This window comes from Diplodia seriata (genome assembly GCF_021436955.1).
Source record: "Diplodia seriata strain FDS-637 chromosome Unknown scaffold_11, whole genome shotgun sequence".
NCBI classification, from domain to species: Eukaryota; Fungi; Ascomycota; class Dothideomycetes; order Botryosphaeriales; family Botryosphaeriaceae; genus Diplodia; species Diplodia seriata.
Genome location: NW_027117318.1, coordinates 137,656 through 152,034, shown reverse-complemented (window position 1 = coordinate 152,034; position 14,379 = coordinate 137,656). Strand labels below are relative to the sequence as shown.

The 14,379-nt window shown below is 60.3% G+C and overlaps 6 protein-coding genes across 6 annotated transcripts; 3 read left to right on the top strand and 3 right to left on the bottom strand.

Annotated features, from left to right (window-relative positions):
* Positions 1-263: 263 nt before the first annotated feature.
* Positions 264-2,508, top strand: NUA3 (putative component of NuA3 histone acetyltransferase complex; the record flags this gene model as incomplete). The annotated part of the gene is made up of 2 exons (XM_066781173.1): positions 264-418; positions 486-2,508. 2 exons carry the CDS (start codon positions 264-266, stop codon positions 2,506-2,508), a joined length of 2,178 nt encoding a protein of 725 aa, XP_066628175.1.
* A 533-nt stretch (positions 2,509-3,041) lies between these two features.
* Positions 3,042-4,190, bottom strand: TPC1 (mitochondrial thiamine pyrophosphate transporter; the record flags this gene model as incomplete). The annotated part of the gene is made up of 3 exons (XM_066781172.1): positions 3,042-3,978; positions 4,051-4,103; positions 4,158-4,190. The coding sequence occupies 3 exons, from the start codon at positions 4,188-4,190 to the stop codon at positions 3,042-3,044; spliced, it is 1,023 nt and encodes a 340-aa protein (XP_066628174.1).
* A 442-nt stretch (positions 4,191-4,632) lies between these two features.
* SLS55_009776 (uncharacterized protein) lies at positions 4,633-6,357 on the top strand (the record flags this gene model as incomplete). Its single annotated transcript, XM_066781171.1, has 1 exon — positions 4,633-6,357. The coding sequence occupies one exon, from the start codon at positions 4,633-4,635 to the stop codon at positions 6,355-6,357; it is 1,725 nt and encodes a 574-aa protein (XP_066628173.1).
* A 3,199-nt stretch (positions 6,358-9,556) lies between these two features.
* Positions 9,557-10,524, bottom strand: HAP3 (transcriptional activator hap3; the record flags this gene model as incomplete). The annotated part of the gene is made up of 4 exons (XM_066781170.1): positions 9,557-9,775; positions 9,892-10,019; positions 10,069-10,179; positions 10,434-10,524. The coding sequence occupies 4 exons, from the start codon at positions 10,522-10,524 to the stop codon at positions 9,557-9,559; spliced, it is 549 nt and encodes a 182-aa protein (XP_066628172.1).
* Positions 10,525-12,539: 2,015 nt separating this feature from the next.
* On the bottom strand, positions 12,540-13,177 carry GIM4 (Cochaperone prefoldin complex subunit; the record flags this gene model as incomplete). Its single annotated transcript, XM_066781169.1, has 4 exons — positions 12,540-12,572; positions 12,637-12,829; positions 12,994-13,084; positions 13,144-13,177. The coding sequence occupies 4 exons, from the start codon at positions 13,175-13,177 to the stop codon at positions 12,540-12,542; spliced, it is 351 nt and encodes a 116-aa protein (XP_066628171.1).
* A 277-nt stretch (positions 13,178-13,454) lies between these two features.
* SLS55_009773 (uncharacterized protein) lies at positions 13,455-13,753 on the top strand (the record flags this gene model as incomplete). Its single annotated transcript, XM_066781168.1, has 2 exons — positions 13,455-13,488; positions 13,545-13,753. 2 exons carry the CDS (start codon positions 13,455-13,457, stop codon positions 13,751-13,753), a joined length of 243 nt encoding a protein of 80 aa, XP_066628170.1.
* Between the last annotated feature and the right edge of the window lie 626 nt (positions 13,754-14,379).

Sequence of the window (14,379 nt, the reverse complement as noted above, 5' to 3'; positions counted from 1 at the left end):
CAGTGAACTCAGCCAATGCTCGACATGATGAAAAATTCGCGGTGAGACTGTTGCCAACCACTCCCCAATCGAGGAATGAACAACCGTTAGGACGCATGATTTTGGCAAGACTTCTGCTGTTCGTGGCGTGAGAGCAAGGCTGGGAGTTCCTGAGATGGCGCACAGACCAGGCAAAAAAGTTCGGATAAGAACGAAGCCATAGCTCCTCCGCTCAACCGCCGCACACCTCGATTCCCCAGCCCATTCCCACACCCGCTCTCAAGATGCCGAAGCGCAAGGCCGAAGGTCCCGCTGCCGTCAATGGCAAGTCTAAGAAGCGCGCCCTCTCGGACGAGGAGGCGCGCTCCAACTTCCGCAAAGGTCTCTTCGACACCAAGGTGCTCGAGGACTATCAGAAGCAATATGCCGAGTCGCAACCGTACGATAGCAGCCAAACCAGCTACCAACGGGAACCACGAATTAACTGACGCAATTGCTCCACGCAGATACAAGCACGCCGTGATCCAGAACCTCATCGACACGAAGCTGCTGCGCAACGTCCGCGACGAGATCCGGCAGCACATCTCGTTCACGCCCAAGGAGACGGACATCTACAAAATCCACCAGTCGGGCGACCTGGCGAACCTGGACGGGCTGGACGACTCGTCGCTGGCGAAGCTGCCGTCGCTGCTGCAGCTGCGCGACGCGCTGTACTCGTCGGCGTTCCGCAAGTACATCGCGGGCATCGCGGGCAGCGGCCCGCTCAGCGGCGTCAAGACGGACCTGGCCATCAACGTGTACACGCCGGGCTGCCACCTGCTGTGCCACGACGACGTCATCGGCAGCCGCCGCGTCAGCTACATCTTGTACCTGCTCGACCCGGACCGCGCCTGGCAGCCCGCGTGGGGCGGCGCGCTGCGCCTGTTCCCGACCGAGGACCTGCGGACCGACGCCGGCGAGGACGTCAAGGTGCCGCTGCCCGACCCCTCCGTCGTCATCCCCCCGGCTTTCAACCAGCTGTCCTTCTTCACCGTCCAGCCCGGCGAGAGCTTCCACGACGTCGAGGAGGTGTACAAGCGCGCGCACGGCGAGCCCGGGGAGGAGGTGGACGGCGGCCGCGTCCGCATGGCTGTGAGCGGCTGGTTCCACATCCCGCAGGAGGGCGAGGAGGGGTACGAGGAGGGGTTGGAGGAGAAGCTGGCGGAGCGGAGTTCGCTGCAGCAGCTGGAGAGCGGAGCCAAGGCGGCGCAGTTCGACCAGCCCCAGCAGCAATGGTTCGAATACCCGGTCGAAGAAAAGCAGGAGGAGGAAGCGAAAGAAGAGAAGACGAAGAAGAAGGGCAAGGGAAAGGCGGAGGAAGAGGAAGAAGAGGACGACGACGAGGAGCAAGCGCCCCTCACGGAGCAGGAGTTCGAGTTCCTCCTCAAGTTCATGACGCCGACGTACCTGGCGCCCGACACGGTCGAAGACCTCAACACCCTCTTCGCCGACGAGTCCTCCCTCCGCCTCGCCAACTTCCTCTCCAAAGCCTTCTCCGCCCGCCTCCGCACCTTCCTCGAGGAGCAGGACCGCATCACCCCCGCCACCATGCCGGCGCCACCGCCGGCCTCGCGCGGCGGCGCGCCCAACAACACCGGCGTCGCCCGCCCGCCGCATAAGCACCGCTTCCTGTACCGCTACCCCACGACGCGCGACGGCGGCAGCAAAGAAGATGACGAGCAGCAGCCGCTCTCGCCGTACGACGAGCTTCTCGACGTCTTCTTCCCCAGCGTCGCCTTCAAGAAGTGGCTCGCCCTCGCCACCGGGCTGACCCTGACCAAGGCCAGCATGCTGGCCCGCCGCTTCCGCCGCGGCATGGACTACACGCTGGCGACGTCGTACGACGACGAGCAGCCGCAGCTGGAGGTTACGCTTGGTATTACGCCGAGCAAGGGGTGGGGCGATGATGACGAGGAGGGAGGAGCTGACGGCGCTGGTGGCGAGGAGGAGGAGGAAGAGGAAGGGGAGGAGGAGCAGCAAAACGGGGAGAAGAAGAACAAGAAGAAGGAGAAGAAGAACGGCGACAAGGCAAACGGCGAGACCAACGGCGCCGCAAAGCAAAAACAACAACCCCCCGACACTGCTGACGACGACGACACGCCCGGCGGCTACGAGATGTACATGGCGGCAGACGACGACGACGACATTGACGGCGACGCCGGCTCCGACGACGGCGTCGAAGTCGCCCCCGGCTCGAAAAACAAGTCATCGATGACGGGCGCGGGCAAGCGCCGCAAGGCCGCCGACCCGGCCGTGTACCGTGCTGGCGGTGCTGCCGGCGACGACGACGACGGCGTGCTGTTCAGCATGCCCGCGGGCTGGAACTGCATGAGCGTCGTGCTGCGCGACACGGGCGTGCTGCGCTTCGTCAAGTACGTGAGCGCCGCGGCCGGGGGCGATCGGTGGGATGTGTGTGCGGATTTTGGGGTTGAGTTTGATGATGATGATGAGGAAGAGGGTGATGAGGAGGGCGATGAGATGGAGGAGTAGTTGGTAGGAGGAGGTTGGCTGGCGAGGCGGTGGTGTCTGAATGAAGCGGAGAAGAATGTTGTTTTCACGACGACGTCGACCGCTTCGTGGGATCTTGGCGGTGGGGATATGGATTTGGAGTTTTACGGAACTATTGAAAAGCGTATAACCTCTAAGAGAGGTATATTTGACATGTGGGATGCATACATACATACATATGCATACCTCCAACACGAGGGGGGTGGGCTCTGGGTATTATGGTATTACAGCTCTGCGAAAAGAGAAAAGAAAAGTCTGTTTAGAAATACAAGAAGTCTCGGAGTTCCTCTACGTTTAATTTCCTTTTACAAAAAAGAAAAAAAATGCTCCAACGCCTTCCTAATGCATCCTTAATGCATCCCTGAGTATTGTGCAATCAAACACGCTGCAACCCCAAAGGGAATCAAACATAGTACAGAGACTTTAGACGTACAGACTTTAGACAAGGGGGAAATAAAAGACGAAGGGGCAATACTCCCTCCCTCTCCCTCTCTTCTCCATCTTTCTTTCTCCCCTCAAACCCCCTCCTCCTTCATCTCCTCCAACGCCAAGAAAACCTTCATCACCCGCTCGTACGTCCACATAGTCACGGCGCTCGTCGGCGCCGCCTTGAGCAGGCTGACGGGCAACCCGCGATACAGGCCCCTCACTCCCTCGCGGCGGACAATAGCCACAACAGTCGCAAGCACGCCGCGGTCGTACACGGGGATGTTGCGGTGGACGTAGCGGGCGCGCGTGGGGCCCTGGACCTGCAGGCGCTTGCGCACCGTGTCGAGGGGGAAGACGGCCGTCTTGGCGGCGACGCTGGCGGCCATGCCGGCGAAGGCGTCGGCGGACGAGCCGGGCAGCAGCAAAGAGTGGCGGTGCGACAGAGGCTTTAAAGCCTCGTAGGTGAGGAAGAAGAGCCCCATGTACGGCACGATCTGCGCGACGGCGGCGCCTAGGCCGCGGAAGAAGCCGGAGGGACCCTCGGACCGTGCGATGGCGTTGACGGATGAGAGCAGTGATGTGTAGACGCGGTCTGAGGCCCGTGGCCCTTGGGCGGCGAAGCGCGTGCGTAGTAGGTCGAGCGGGTAGGTGGCGGTTGTGGCGGCGGTGCCGGCGAGGGCGCCCGAGAGGAAGGTCACGGCCGAGTTGGGGAGGAGGGGCGGCGGCGGCGGGTGGTTGTTGTTTGCTCCTCGGCCGGGCGCGGAGAGGGAGGAGAGGAAGGACGAGGTGGTGCGGTAGGCGAGGAATTGCACGGAGCCGTAGCAGAGGTACAGCGCTTCGGCCGGCACGTTGCCCTTCCAGAGCCCCGTCACGCCTTCCTCGCGCAGGATGTGCTTCAGAGTGCCCAGCGTGCCTTTGTAGATGGGCCCGCCGCGCGCGGACGGGTGCGTTGTCGGGTCGCTGAGGGAGTGGACTTGGAGCTGGAGGCGGATCTTTATGACGTCGAGCGGGGCGATGACGAATCTGGGGGAGGGAAACGAAGAGTGTCAGCGTCTGGGAGCCATTGGGATGGAGGTGCGGGGTGCGAAGGCGCACCTGGATACAAGACCGGCAATGGCGCCTGCGCCTACGACCTGCCAGCGGGAGCCCTGAGTAGAGAGTCAGAATGGTCTGTTTGTTGGGGAAGAAGTGGGAAGACGCACCTCATCCTTCAGCTGCTCGACCTTGCCAGACATACATCCAGCGGGATGCGGCAGCTCACGCTTTGGTAGCCGGAGTTGTTCAGGGAAAGGTCGGGTGCGCGGGAGAAGGAAAGGGGACTGGTGGGAGTCGCGGGGCAGTTGTTGGTGAGCGGTGTTGACGTTCGATAATTTGGCGGACGCTTATTCGCGGGTTGCTTGGGCTTCCCCGGCCTCCGCGCTTCGGCCGGCGTGGCTCTTGCTCGTCCGTCCCCCGCAGAGACCCGCAGAGACTCTGCCAGGAACCGGCTGTCATCAGTCGACCCGAACCAGACCCTCGTGTCTCCTTAGCTCCGAACACCCGCCGCACCACATCACCACCGCGCTCCTCCCTTCTTGCCTCTCACCCCGGCTCTCCGAAGTCCAGCTCGAATCTCATCATCTTACAACCTTTCCTTGCAAATCTAGCAGAAAGAGCAGTGTCTTGGGCACAGAGGAAATGCTACGCCGGCTGTACTCCGAATCCGGTAGACCTCGGCATGTCTCCGCAAGGTTGCTGACGCGCAGATGCTGTGCCCAACACCATGTATTCTCGTCTACTGTTGCACGGCCTGATTCCTCTTCTACCGGAAAGAAGAACGTGTTGCGGCCATGTGCTATTCAGAGCAATGCCGTCCGCCACGTGAGCAGCAACGCCCTGCGGCAAGAGGTGCAGGAAGATGCAAACAAGACCGCCACAGGCCATGGACTGCCTTCGAGTTTGGAGCACGACATTGATGCCCTGCAGTCCGGAAAGCACAAGGCAGAAGAGACCATCACGCTCGGCAACCGGCAAAAACTCCACCGCGCGGAAGCATCCGAAACCGTCGAGTTCGGCGTGCCCGTGGGAGGCTCTGGACTGACCTATCCGGCCACAATGAACGCCGTCTTCGCGAGGGACAGCTGCACGTGTCCCATGTGCGTCGATCCGTCCAGCAAGCAAAAGCAGTTCCAGACGTCTGACATCCCGGCCGATATCAAAGCCACCTCGACCCTGGATCCGGAGAAGCAGACGCTGGACATCACCTGGACCAACGACATCCCGGGCTTCCCCCACGACCACGTCACCCGCTTCGACCTGAAGCCCGCCGCGGTGACATGCCGGGACTCAGTCTACCACCCGCTCGAACCGAAGAACCGGCTCGTGTGGGACGGCAAGACCATGGCCGAGAAGAACAAATGGATCCCGTACGACCGCTGGATGGCCGACGACGCGGTGCTGCACGACGGGCTCGAGCAGCTGGGCCGGTACGGGCTCGTCTTCCTGACGGACGTGCCGGACAGCGAGCAGGCGGTCGAGCGCATCGGCGGGCGGATCGGGCTGCTCAAGGACACCTTCTACGGGCGCACGTGGGACGTCCGGTCCGTGGCCAAGGCAAAGAACATCGCCTACACGCACCAGTACCTCGGCCTGCACATGGACCTGATGTACGTGACGAACCCGCCGCACCTGCAGCTGCTGCACTCGCTGCGCGCGCGCGCCCCCGGCGGCGCCTCCCTCTTCGCCGACTCGCTCCACGCCGCCTTCACCCTCGAGCGCACCGACCGCGCCGCCTTCGACGTCCTCACCAGCACGCCCGTGCCCTTCCACTACAAGAACGACGGCCAGTCGTACGCCAAGTGGCGGCCGACCATCGAGCTCGCGTCACCCCTCGCCAGCCTCTCACCAAATCCACCCCAATCCGTCATCAGCGCCTCGCCCGCCTCCGACCCCGTCCTCGGCACCTCGCTCGCAGGCCGCGAGCTCCTCGAAGGCGTCGGCATCACCCCACCACCCCGCATCAAATGCATCAACTACTCGCCGCCCTTCCAAGCGCCTTTCGCGCCCACCGCCCTCGCCGACCCCGGCCTCGTCGGCCTCCCATCCTTCCTGCCCACCGGGGAATCATTCGCCGCGCTGCACGACGCCCTGGCCAAGTTCGCCCGCCTCGTCGAGAGCCCCCGGGCGCTGTTCGAGCACCGCCTCGACGAGGGCCAGTGCGTCGTCTTCGACAACAGGCGCGTGCTGCACGCGCGCCGCGCGTTCGACGCCGCCAAGGGCGAGCGCTGGCTCAAGGGCGCGTATGTCGACGATGATGTGTTCTTTAGCCGGTGGAGGGTGTTGGCGGAGCGGGCGGCGGGGAGGGAGGGCGAGGGCGAGAGGGTGTGGGAGCGGTTGTACGGAGGAGGGGATGGAGGCGTGTGAGTACGGAGTTTGACCGGGGGGGTTGGTGTTGAGGTGCGGGTAGGGGAGGGGCTGGATGGTGCTGTGTGGATATGGTAAGGGAGGGAAGGGGAGGAGATGGTGTTGCTTGTGACGCTGTATATATTTGTCTGTCATCTGGCGATTTTCGGGTTTTTGTTTCGTGTCAGAAAATTGGTGGATGGTTGGAGAAGTGTAGTGTGGCACTTTCTTCTGTGCGTGTGTGGATCTCGGAATAAGCGTCGAGATTCGTGGAGCGAACATAGCGAGCGCGTGTCTCTTACTTACCTATTGGTAGATGGAGGATTCGTCTAAGAAACCTACCTTTGCCAACCCGATTTCAAGCCGCAAAGCTTGCTTCAGAATTCCTATACCTCTGTGGCCCGCACAGGATGCTCGTTCTTCGTCCATTGGCACTTGAAGTAGATATCCTGACGTATGTACATATATACGAGTTTCGGAGCCGTAAACACCTTCAGATATAAGATTCCGGCATCTAACACTAGGCAGGCATGCCGCAATAATACCTCTACCAAAAGCACCACAGGACGTGTGTGTGCAACAACAGACGTGCAGCCAACCTCGAGACCCGAAGAGCAAATTCAACCGGAAGAGGAGGAAGAAGGAGATCCATCCATCCATCCACCCATCCACCAATCCATCCAGCTCCCCTCCCCTCCCCTCCCCTCTCCACCAATCACCTCCCACCACACACACCGCCGTCCAATCACCACGCAAGCAAACCATGCACGCCTCCCCAAACGGCCAACCACGCACAAAGGGGGAAGCGATCGCCAACTTCCAACGCAGCAGAGCCGAAGGGCGACGCCCAAACCTTTTTCGGGTTGGGCTGCTGACTGGGGGCAAGGAAGGCAGTCATCTTTTGCGTGATTGGTCGGAGGGTTTGACATGGGGCGAAAAAGGGCAAAGGTGGGGGGTGAGGGCAGCGAGAAAAGAGATGGCAGGGCGGGATGGGGCGGGGCGGGCAAGAAAGAGTTACCGTACGTACGTGTTGTGATGAGAAAATGAGGGGGGAGGAGGGTGCGCGGGCTGGTGGTTATTATTACTGGCCGATCGACGTGTTTCGGTGGGAGGGGAGGGGAGGGGGAGGGAGGGGCAGGGCGGAGGAAGGGAGGGATGGGGATGTGGTATTGGTTGGATTTGTTGCCTGCTTGGATGCACAAAGGCGAGAGAGAGAGAGGGAGAGAGTCGGAGATGGGTGGGAGAAATGCGGATAATGGGAGATCGGTGGCGAAGTTCGGAAAGTGCGTCGTCGTTTGTTGGAGAGAAGGGACCAGGGCACGAGAAAAAAAGTTGCCTGATCTTGCTTACGTCGGTTAGTCGGTTTTGTCGATGCTGCCCAATGGCTGTGCACGGCATGATCTCTTCATGTTGTAGCACGTCATGACGGGATTGGCGACTTATCTGGACGGGTTTCAAGAAGTCGTCAAAGGAGACGGGAATGTGGTGGGTTGGAGGTGAAGTACAAGACAAGTGCTCGGTGTACAAGCTTGTCACCCTGTTGGACGTTCGTGTAGAGTATGAGCACTATTCAGACAACCGCCCCTCCGTTGCGGCTTCGTAGATCTGTCTGGGACCACCAGGGACAAAGAAAGAAAAGAGAAGGATGGGAAAGGAGGAAGAGAAACCCCCCAGTCCGTACCCTTGCTGTCCAGTGCGTCTTGTTCTGGGCGCGTGAGCGTGGATACGGGCAGTGGTGCATGTGCGAATCTGGCGAGAGTTTTGCGAGATGGCAAGGGATATAGAGTAGGCATGTTATGCATGTCTTGTGGAAGCTGAACCATTATCGACACCCTATCCCTTCCCACTACCCAATTCCCATCAGGCGTAGTGCACGGCACACAAGAGATGGGCAAAGGCAGCGAAAAAGATTCCCGTCATCGTGATGGGCAAAGCTGCTCTCAGCGGTGCCAAGGGCCGGACCATCCGCTCGGAAGCAGGCAGATGACCCACAGCCATTTCGGGCCGGCACAGCTTGCCCAGGCAATCTCCCTGCCCTGTTGGACTGAGTGCGGGGGATGGATGGAGGAGGACCACAGGGCATCTGATGAGGTCCGGGGTAGGGTCTCGGCCTACATGTGACAAGAGAGAGCACCGGCCGACGCAGGCACCCCCCACCGGCTCCGCCGAACTGCATGATATGCTTCGATTAGTTAATGATCAGTAATAAGTCGCGGCACCGCATCGTCGGCCCGGTCGGGTTCTTGCGCTGCAGTGGAGACCTGCTCTTCCTTGTGCAACAAACACCAAACCGGGCCGCCAAGGCAAGGGAGCGACATTGCCCTGTTCGATCTGATTTGCTTTTGTAGGGTTCAACAAAAAGAAAAACAAATTAGGATTTCTCTTTTGCTTTCCCAGCTGGGGCGCGCGCGTCCAACGGTCGATCTGGGCCCTGCTGTGTAACCGTCACATGTGCCCTGTTGAACGAAGAATTTTTGCGTAATCAATTCTCCGATGTGAGACACTTGCAGCCTTGAACATTCAATAACGATACGGACGCGAGGATCTCGACGTCTGCTCGAACGAGCGGTGTAGGAGCGGAAGTGAAATGAGTGATGGGGACTCTTTGAGACCTGAGAAATTACATGTATAGCATCAAAGCTTTGGAGGACGGTAGTAAGACAAATAGGCCTGGTGACACGCCGAAATTTTAGGACATTTGGAATGCAGAGGAACGGTTTGACGGCAGCAACCAAAGTGAGTGATGGATGCTGTCGCATGCACTTTCCGATATCGGAGATGCGCGAGCACTCCCATTCTAGTAAACCACACGTCTGATTCCCGACTTCCCCCGAATACCTGAGAGAGTAAGAAACTACTACCTCCACTAGAGAAATGATGGTTGGTTGGTTTTACAGCACCGTGATTATGTGCTTCTTTCTTCGACAATGATCCGGAACCCATGAGAGAGCGTCCCAGGTTTCCGCAATTATACAAGCTGAGAAAGGAAAAGGAGACAGAGAAAATTCTTCCAGACATCTCCAGCCATTTCCAAAACTGCCGCTGAAACAACCGCATATCTTACACAATCTGGTCAAGACAGCCATGGCTCAAGGCAGGGGTGGTCTTAGGCGTCTTCTTTTGCGGTGTCCGTTATGCCGGAGGGCAAGTCCATTGGCACGCAATTTGCGTAGCTGTGTCTGAGACGGGCCCTCGTCCTCCGGCGGCGCGGCGCTGAGGCTTAGAATTCGGCGCTGCCGTTGCCGTTGTGGTGGCCGACGGTGTAGCCGAAAGCGCTGTTGTCTTGCTCCGACGTGTCGACGTCTCCGCTCAGAAGGTTGTTGTTGCTGGCACCCTCTGCACCGGCATAGGCGGCGGAGGCATTCGCACCCCCGGATGCGCTGCTCCCGGCCCCGGCAGCGGCATTGCCCTGTTGTGGATAGCCGACGGCAGGCTTGTTCTGATTTGCGAGGAGGGTCTCGAGGCGCCAATCAATACCAAAAGTTCAGATTATTCTTCGTCATATGCCAGAAAAGGATCGGCAACAAACGAAAGGAAGGGAAGGGGGCAGCTTACTTCGCGGTAGCGCGACAGGTAGATCTTCAGCGCTTCGGCGTAGTTCTCGAATCCAAGCGAGGTCATGGCGAAGAGGATGTCCTCGCCATTGACCGTCTTGCGCTTCTCCTGCTGGCACTTTTCGGAGGCTGGCGCCAGTTAGAACGGACTCGGCTGCTGGGGGGGTTTGCGACGCACCCTCGCTGGTGATGAAGGAGATGAACTCGCTGACGCATTCCTGCATGCATTCTTTGGCCTCTTTGGCGATCTTCGCGTTTTCGGGCAGGGCCATCTTCATGATGCGGGCGACTGGCGCAAAGTTGCGAATGTTAGCGTCGCTGGCAGCACTTTCGGGGCGGCCCTTTGCGGCATTCTGGGGCGGCGACTGCGATGACGGAGGAGATGCAGACGACATGGTTCAGGGCGGGCGCGGACCGTTTTTGAGCGACCGTCTGCTCAGGCGCTGATTCGAGGTGTCGGCGTGTCGAGAGCATTCGTCGACGTGCAGCCGCGGGTTTGGGGCGCGCAAATCAGATGAGGGGAGAGGTGCATTTCAGACGTACCATTTGCTATAGGCAGCCATCGGTCCTGCTCCTTGACTTCGAACTCGTAGCCGAGTCCTTGCGCTTGTGTATCCTGAGCTTCTCTGTCCATATGCGGCTCCGAAGATTCGTCAGGCGACTGCGCTCCAGGTTCCACGTCCGACTTCTTCGGCGGGGTGGCCGACATGTTTATTCGGCCGGCTGCAGGCGCCTTGGAGCCTGACAGAGCTCTCTTGTGACGTGGTCTGCCAGCGAATAGGTCTGCTCAAGCCAGCGCAGAGCTTGGGCGAGCCGGCCGAGTATGCGGCCTGGGTGATGCGCGTCAAGGGCAGCCGGGGCCTGTGCGACTCGAGCCTGGACCGGGCGCTGGGGGAGTCGTGCGCCGTGGATGCCAGGAAGCTTCTGATGCAAGCGCTAATGTAGGATGGTCTCGACGTGCAGGGCGGAGCAGGGGACGACTTGGGCAGATCCGTCGAGCGTGGTGGCGCGTAGCTGCGCAATTGGCGAGCGTGCGACTCGGGCTGCAGGCGCGCGAACGGAGGCCGACTGGGTGCTACCGTCAGCCGCGAGGCGCGGCGAGGCGCGGTGCGTTGGACGAGGCGGGCGGGCTGCGAGCGGGCGCGAGGTACGACGGTGCGCTGGAGAGGGCGCGGGCGGGAGGCAGCCGTGCCAGCGTGCAGGCGTCGGATTACGGCAATGGGCGCAGGTGGTTGATGGAGGAGACGTGTAGCGGCGTTCGCAGCACGGCGGCCGGGATGGAAGATGGACGGCGACGCGGGACGGGCCCGCCGGTCAGCAGCCGCGACAACAACAACAACAAAACCCTCGCCCGCACCGCATGCCGCACATGGAACAAGGGCCCGGTGACGACACAGACCCGCGAGGCTGAGCCCGCGCGAGTCGTGGCCCCAGCGCCGAAGCCAGCCGCCCCCAGCGCCCCAGCGCCGCGCTCGTGCTGCGCATCCTCCACCGCGGGGTCGTCCGTCGCGGCCAAGCCGAGATCTCCCTGCCCTCAACAATTGGCCAATGGCCTCGCCCGTGGCAGCGCCAAACGCCCGCCGCGAGCCGCCTGCCCACGCGTTCCGCGCCGCCGTGCAGCGCGCCGCCCAGGCATCGCAGCATCGACAGGAAAGCACGCCGGCCTCGTACGTTTGGCTGTCAGCTTCGCCGCGTCGTGAGCCCGCGGGCAGAGGGAGGGTGCACACAGCATGCAGCCACGGGTCAAAGCCCTGCAGGACCACACTGTCGGGGTCTGGCACCCCCTCCGGCACGCAGAACGATGTGCTGTCCTCCGACTGCCGTCAGATTACGGTCGGCTTCGATCCAAGCTCGCATGGCAGAGACAGCAGGCCCCCTGGCAGCCGGCTTACTGCTCGACGTGGTCCCCAGGCGCGTCGTGGCTGCGGCGCACGCCCTGCTCTCGATCCCATGACGTCGGCACATCCTTTCGGGGCCAGCCATGCTATTGGCGAGTACCTGAATTGGGCGCGATCTCTGGGTACCCTATGAGCTGCCCGCCCACACTCGCGGAACTGTCTCTGGACGTTAGGCGTCGATCCAGCTCTGGCTGCAGCTCCGGCCAACACATCCTGCAGCTGGCATCGGCGCGCGTCAAGCCACGAAGGCTCAGCCTTGTGCCGACAGCCCTAGGATTTTCCTAACCCATGTCGCCGTGGAACCGACGTCAGGAAAGACCGTTGATCGGCTGGCCATCGCAGCGCTCGCGTGCAGAGATCGAGGGAGAGGCGCAGCACTCTAGATTCGCTGACTTCATTGTACAGCTATGTACAGCTCATCCTCCGCATTCAAGCTTTTGTTTCAGACCAACATCATCAGATGCTTGCAACTATGCCAGCAAACACCCCATCGCACCCTCGACGTATGACGCTGGCAGAACAGCATCGAGCTGGCGCCGGATCCACCGTTCGCATGGGCTGATCTCAGATTAACTTCGCTGACGGCTGGAGATTTTTGCCGTGAAAAGGTGACAGCGCTGATAGAGCGCGCGTCCGCCCAGGCCTCCCAGGTTTGCGTCTGTTTGACTGCAACGTCGCCCCGAGAGGCCGCCACTGCACATTGCGTGGAGCCGGTGGATGCTGCGTGTTCGATATTATCACCCGTCTTATACTACTGCTGCACGACCTGGATGTTGTTCTTTTTCTGCATAGCGACGGCGCGTTAGCATGGCATCTGACGTCTTCGCACCTCCCCGTCGGTCACGTACCTTCCACTTGTCCATCTCTCCCTGCTTTGTCTGGTACTGCTTCAACAGATCCTCCAAAACCTTCTTGAGACCTTCCGAGTTCGTCTTCAGCGCTGGCACCACATCCTTCACCGTTCTCTCCACCAGCACGCCGTTAATCATGCGGAAGCATTTCCGATCCTCGGGGAGGGGTTCCAGAGTCTCGAGAACCAGCCTAACGCCAAATATCAGTGCTACTGTCCATAGAGTTCCTCTTGGTTCAGGGCCGCGGGTAGCGGTGAGGACAAGGCGAGGGAGGGGCGGCCTGAGAAGGGACGGAATGCGGAGAAGCGGTGTGATAGCTTGGAGAAGGTGCGTAATGGGGCCATGGTCTCGTACTTGTGCTCCTCGGTCTCTTGTTCGACATCGCCGATCTTCTGCGCGAGCTGCTGGAGGATGTTCTTGTAGTTCGAATATTGGACCTGCAGCTCTGCGATGGGCGTTAGCGGGAGGCCCGTGGAACTCGCACGGCCGAATACCATTTCATACCTTGCTGCTTCTTCTGCGACATGGGTTGCGCCATTGTGCTGGAGCTCGGGCTGGGGTGGTTGCGGCAGTGCCGTCGTCAAGGTGCGGGAGACTCGCGGTGACGGCGGGCGGAGTGCGGGACCGACCTAAAGGCGGGACGGTGAAGCACGGCCTTCTTTCTCGCCGGTCGAATCGCGACACAGGTCCCAATCATCGCATCCTCCCTCTCCGCCTCTCGCCCACAGCATCCTGCCCTGATCTACTCTGCGTCGAAAACCCGCGCGCGCATCATCACACCTGCCAGACTAACCCATTGCGCACATCTGTCCAAAATGCATCCGCATCTGCACACCAAAGACAACAAAGGTTCCCTTACCCGTCGTTTCCCGCTTTGCTCTCATGCGATCGACTGACACCCGCAGCCTGCGAGGAGGTCATGAACGCCCTCGACGAGTGCCACTCCCGCGGCTTCCTCTACAAGGCCGTCGGCATGTGCAACAAGCCCAAGCACGCCGTCAACATGTGCCTGCGCGCCCAGCGTCTCGAGCGAACCAAGGCGAACCGCGAGCAGGCGAAGATCAAGCGCGAGAAGATTGACAAGGTCTGGGCCGAGATCGACGCCAACACGTAGGCTGTGAAGCGAGACATACGAGGGGCATGTACATTGGAGGTGTAAGATATTTGGCGGAGAACGCATGGACAGCGGCGCATGGGTATGGGAGGATTCGGATAAACATTCACACACGGCAATGGAGTTTCACCTGGGAATCTGTAGGTACGGGGACGAAAGAGAATGGATTCAGTCTGGAGACTGGTTGAGAACATGGTGGAATGTTCATCATTCTCCACTCCGCCTGTCAGTCCTGTGACGCACAGTCGATCAGCAAGCAGGTACAAATTACACAAGAGCAGACCGCAAGTTCTGAGATGACTCGAAGCGCGAAATGCGCGTGATGCCAAAGCATTTACGAGGTAGCAGCTTTGCTTAGGATTCCACGCATCGTCCCCATTCGTACGGTTATGCTTGGAGACACACAGGCCGGAAGTACCTACGTACACAAACGTCAATTCGTACAGCTTCCTCGGCTCACCAATGTCCTTCCTGCTGAGGCAGTAGGTATCTGCACAGTGCTCATGTGAGTCTGTGCCCCTTTCTGTCTTGGACACTTTGTTCTCTACATTCGCTTCCGCGCCTAAGGTCGTGTTCGCACGGTGTATCGCTCAGATAGGGAACTGCAATGGGCCTTATCCTGCCGG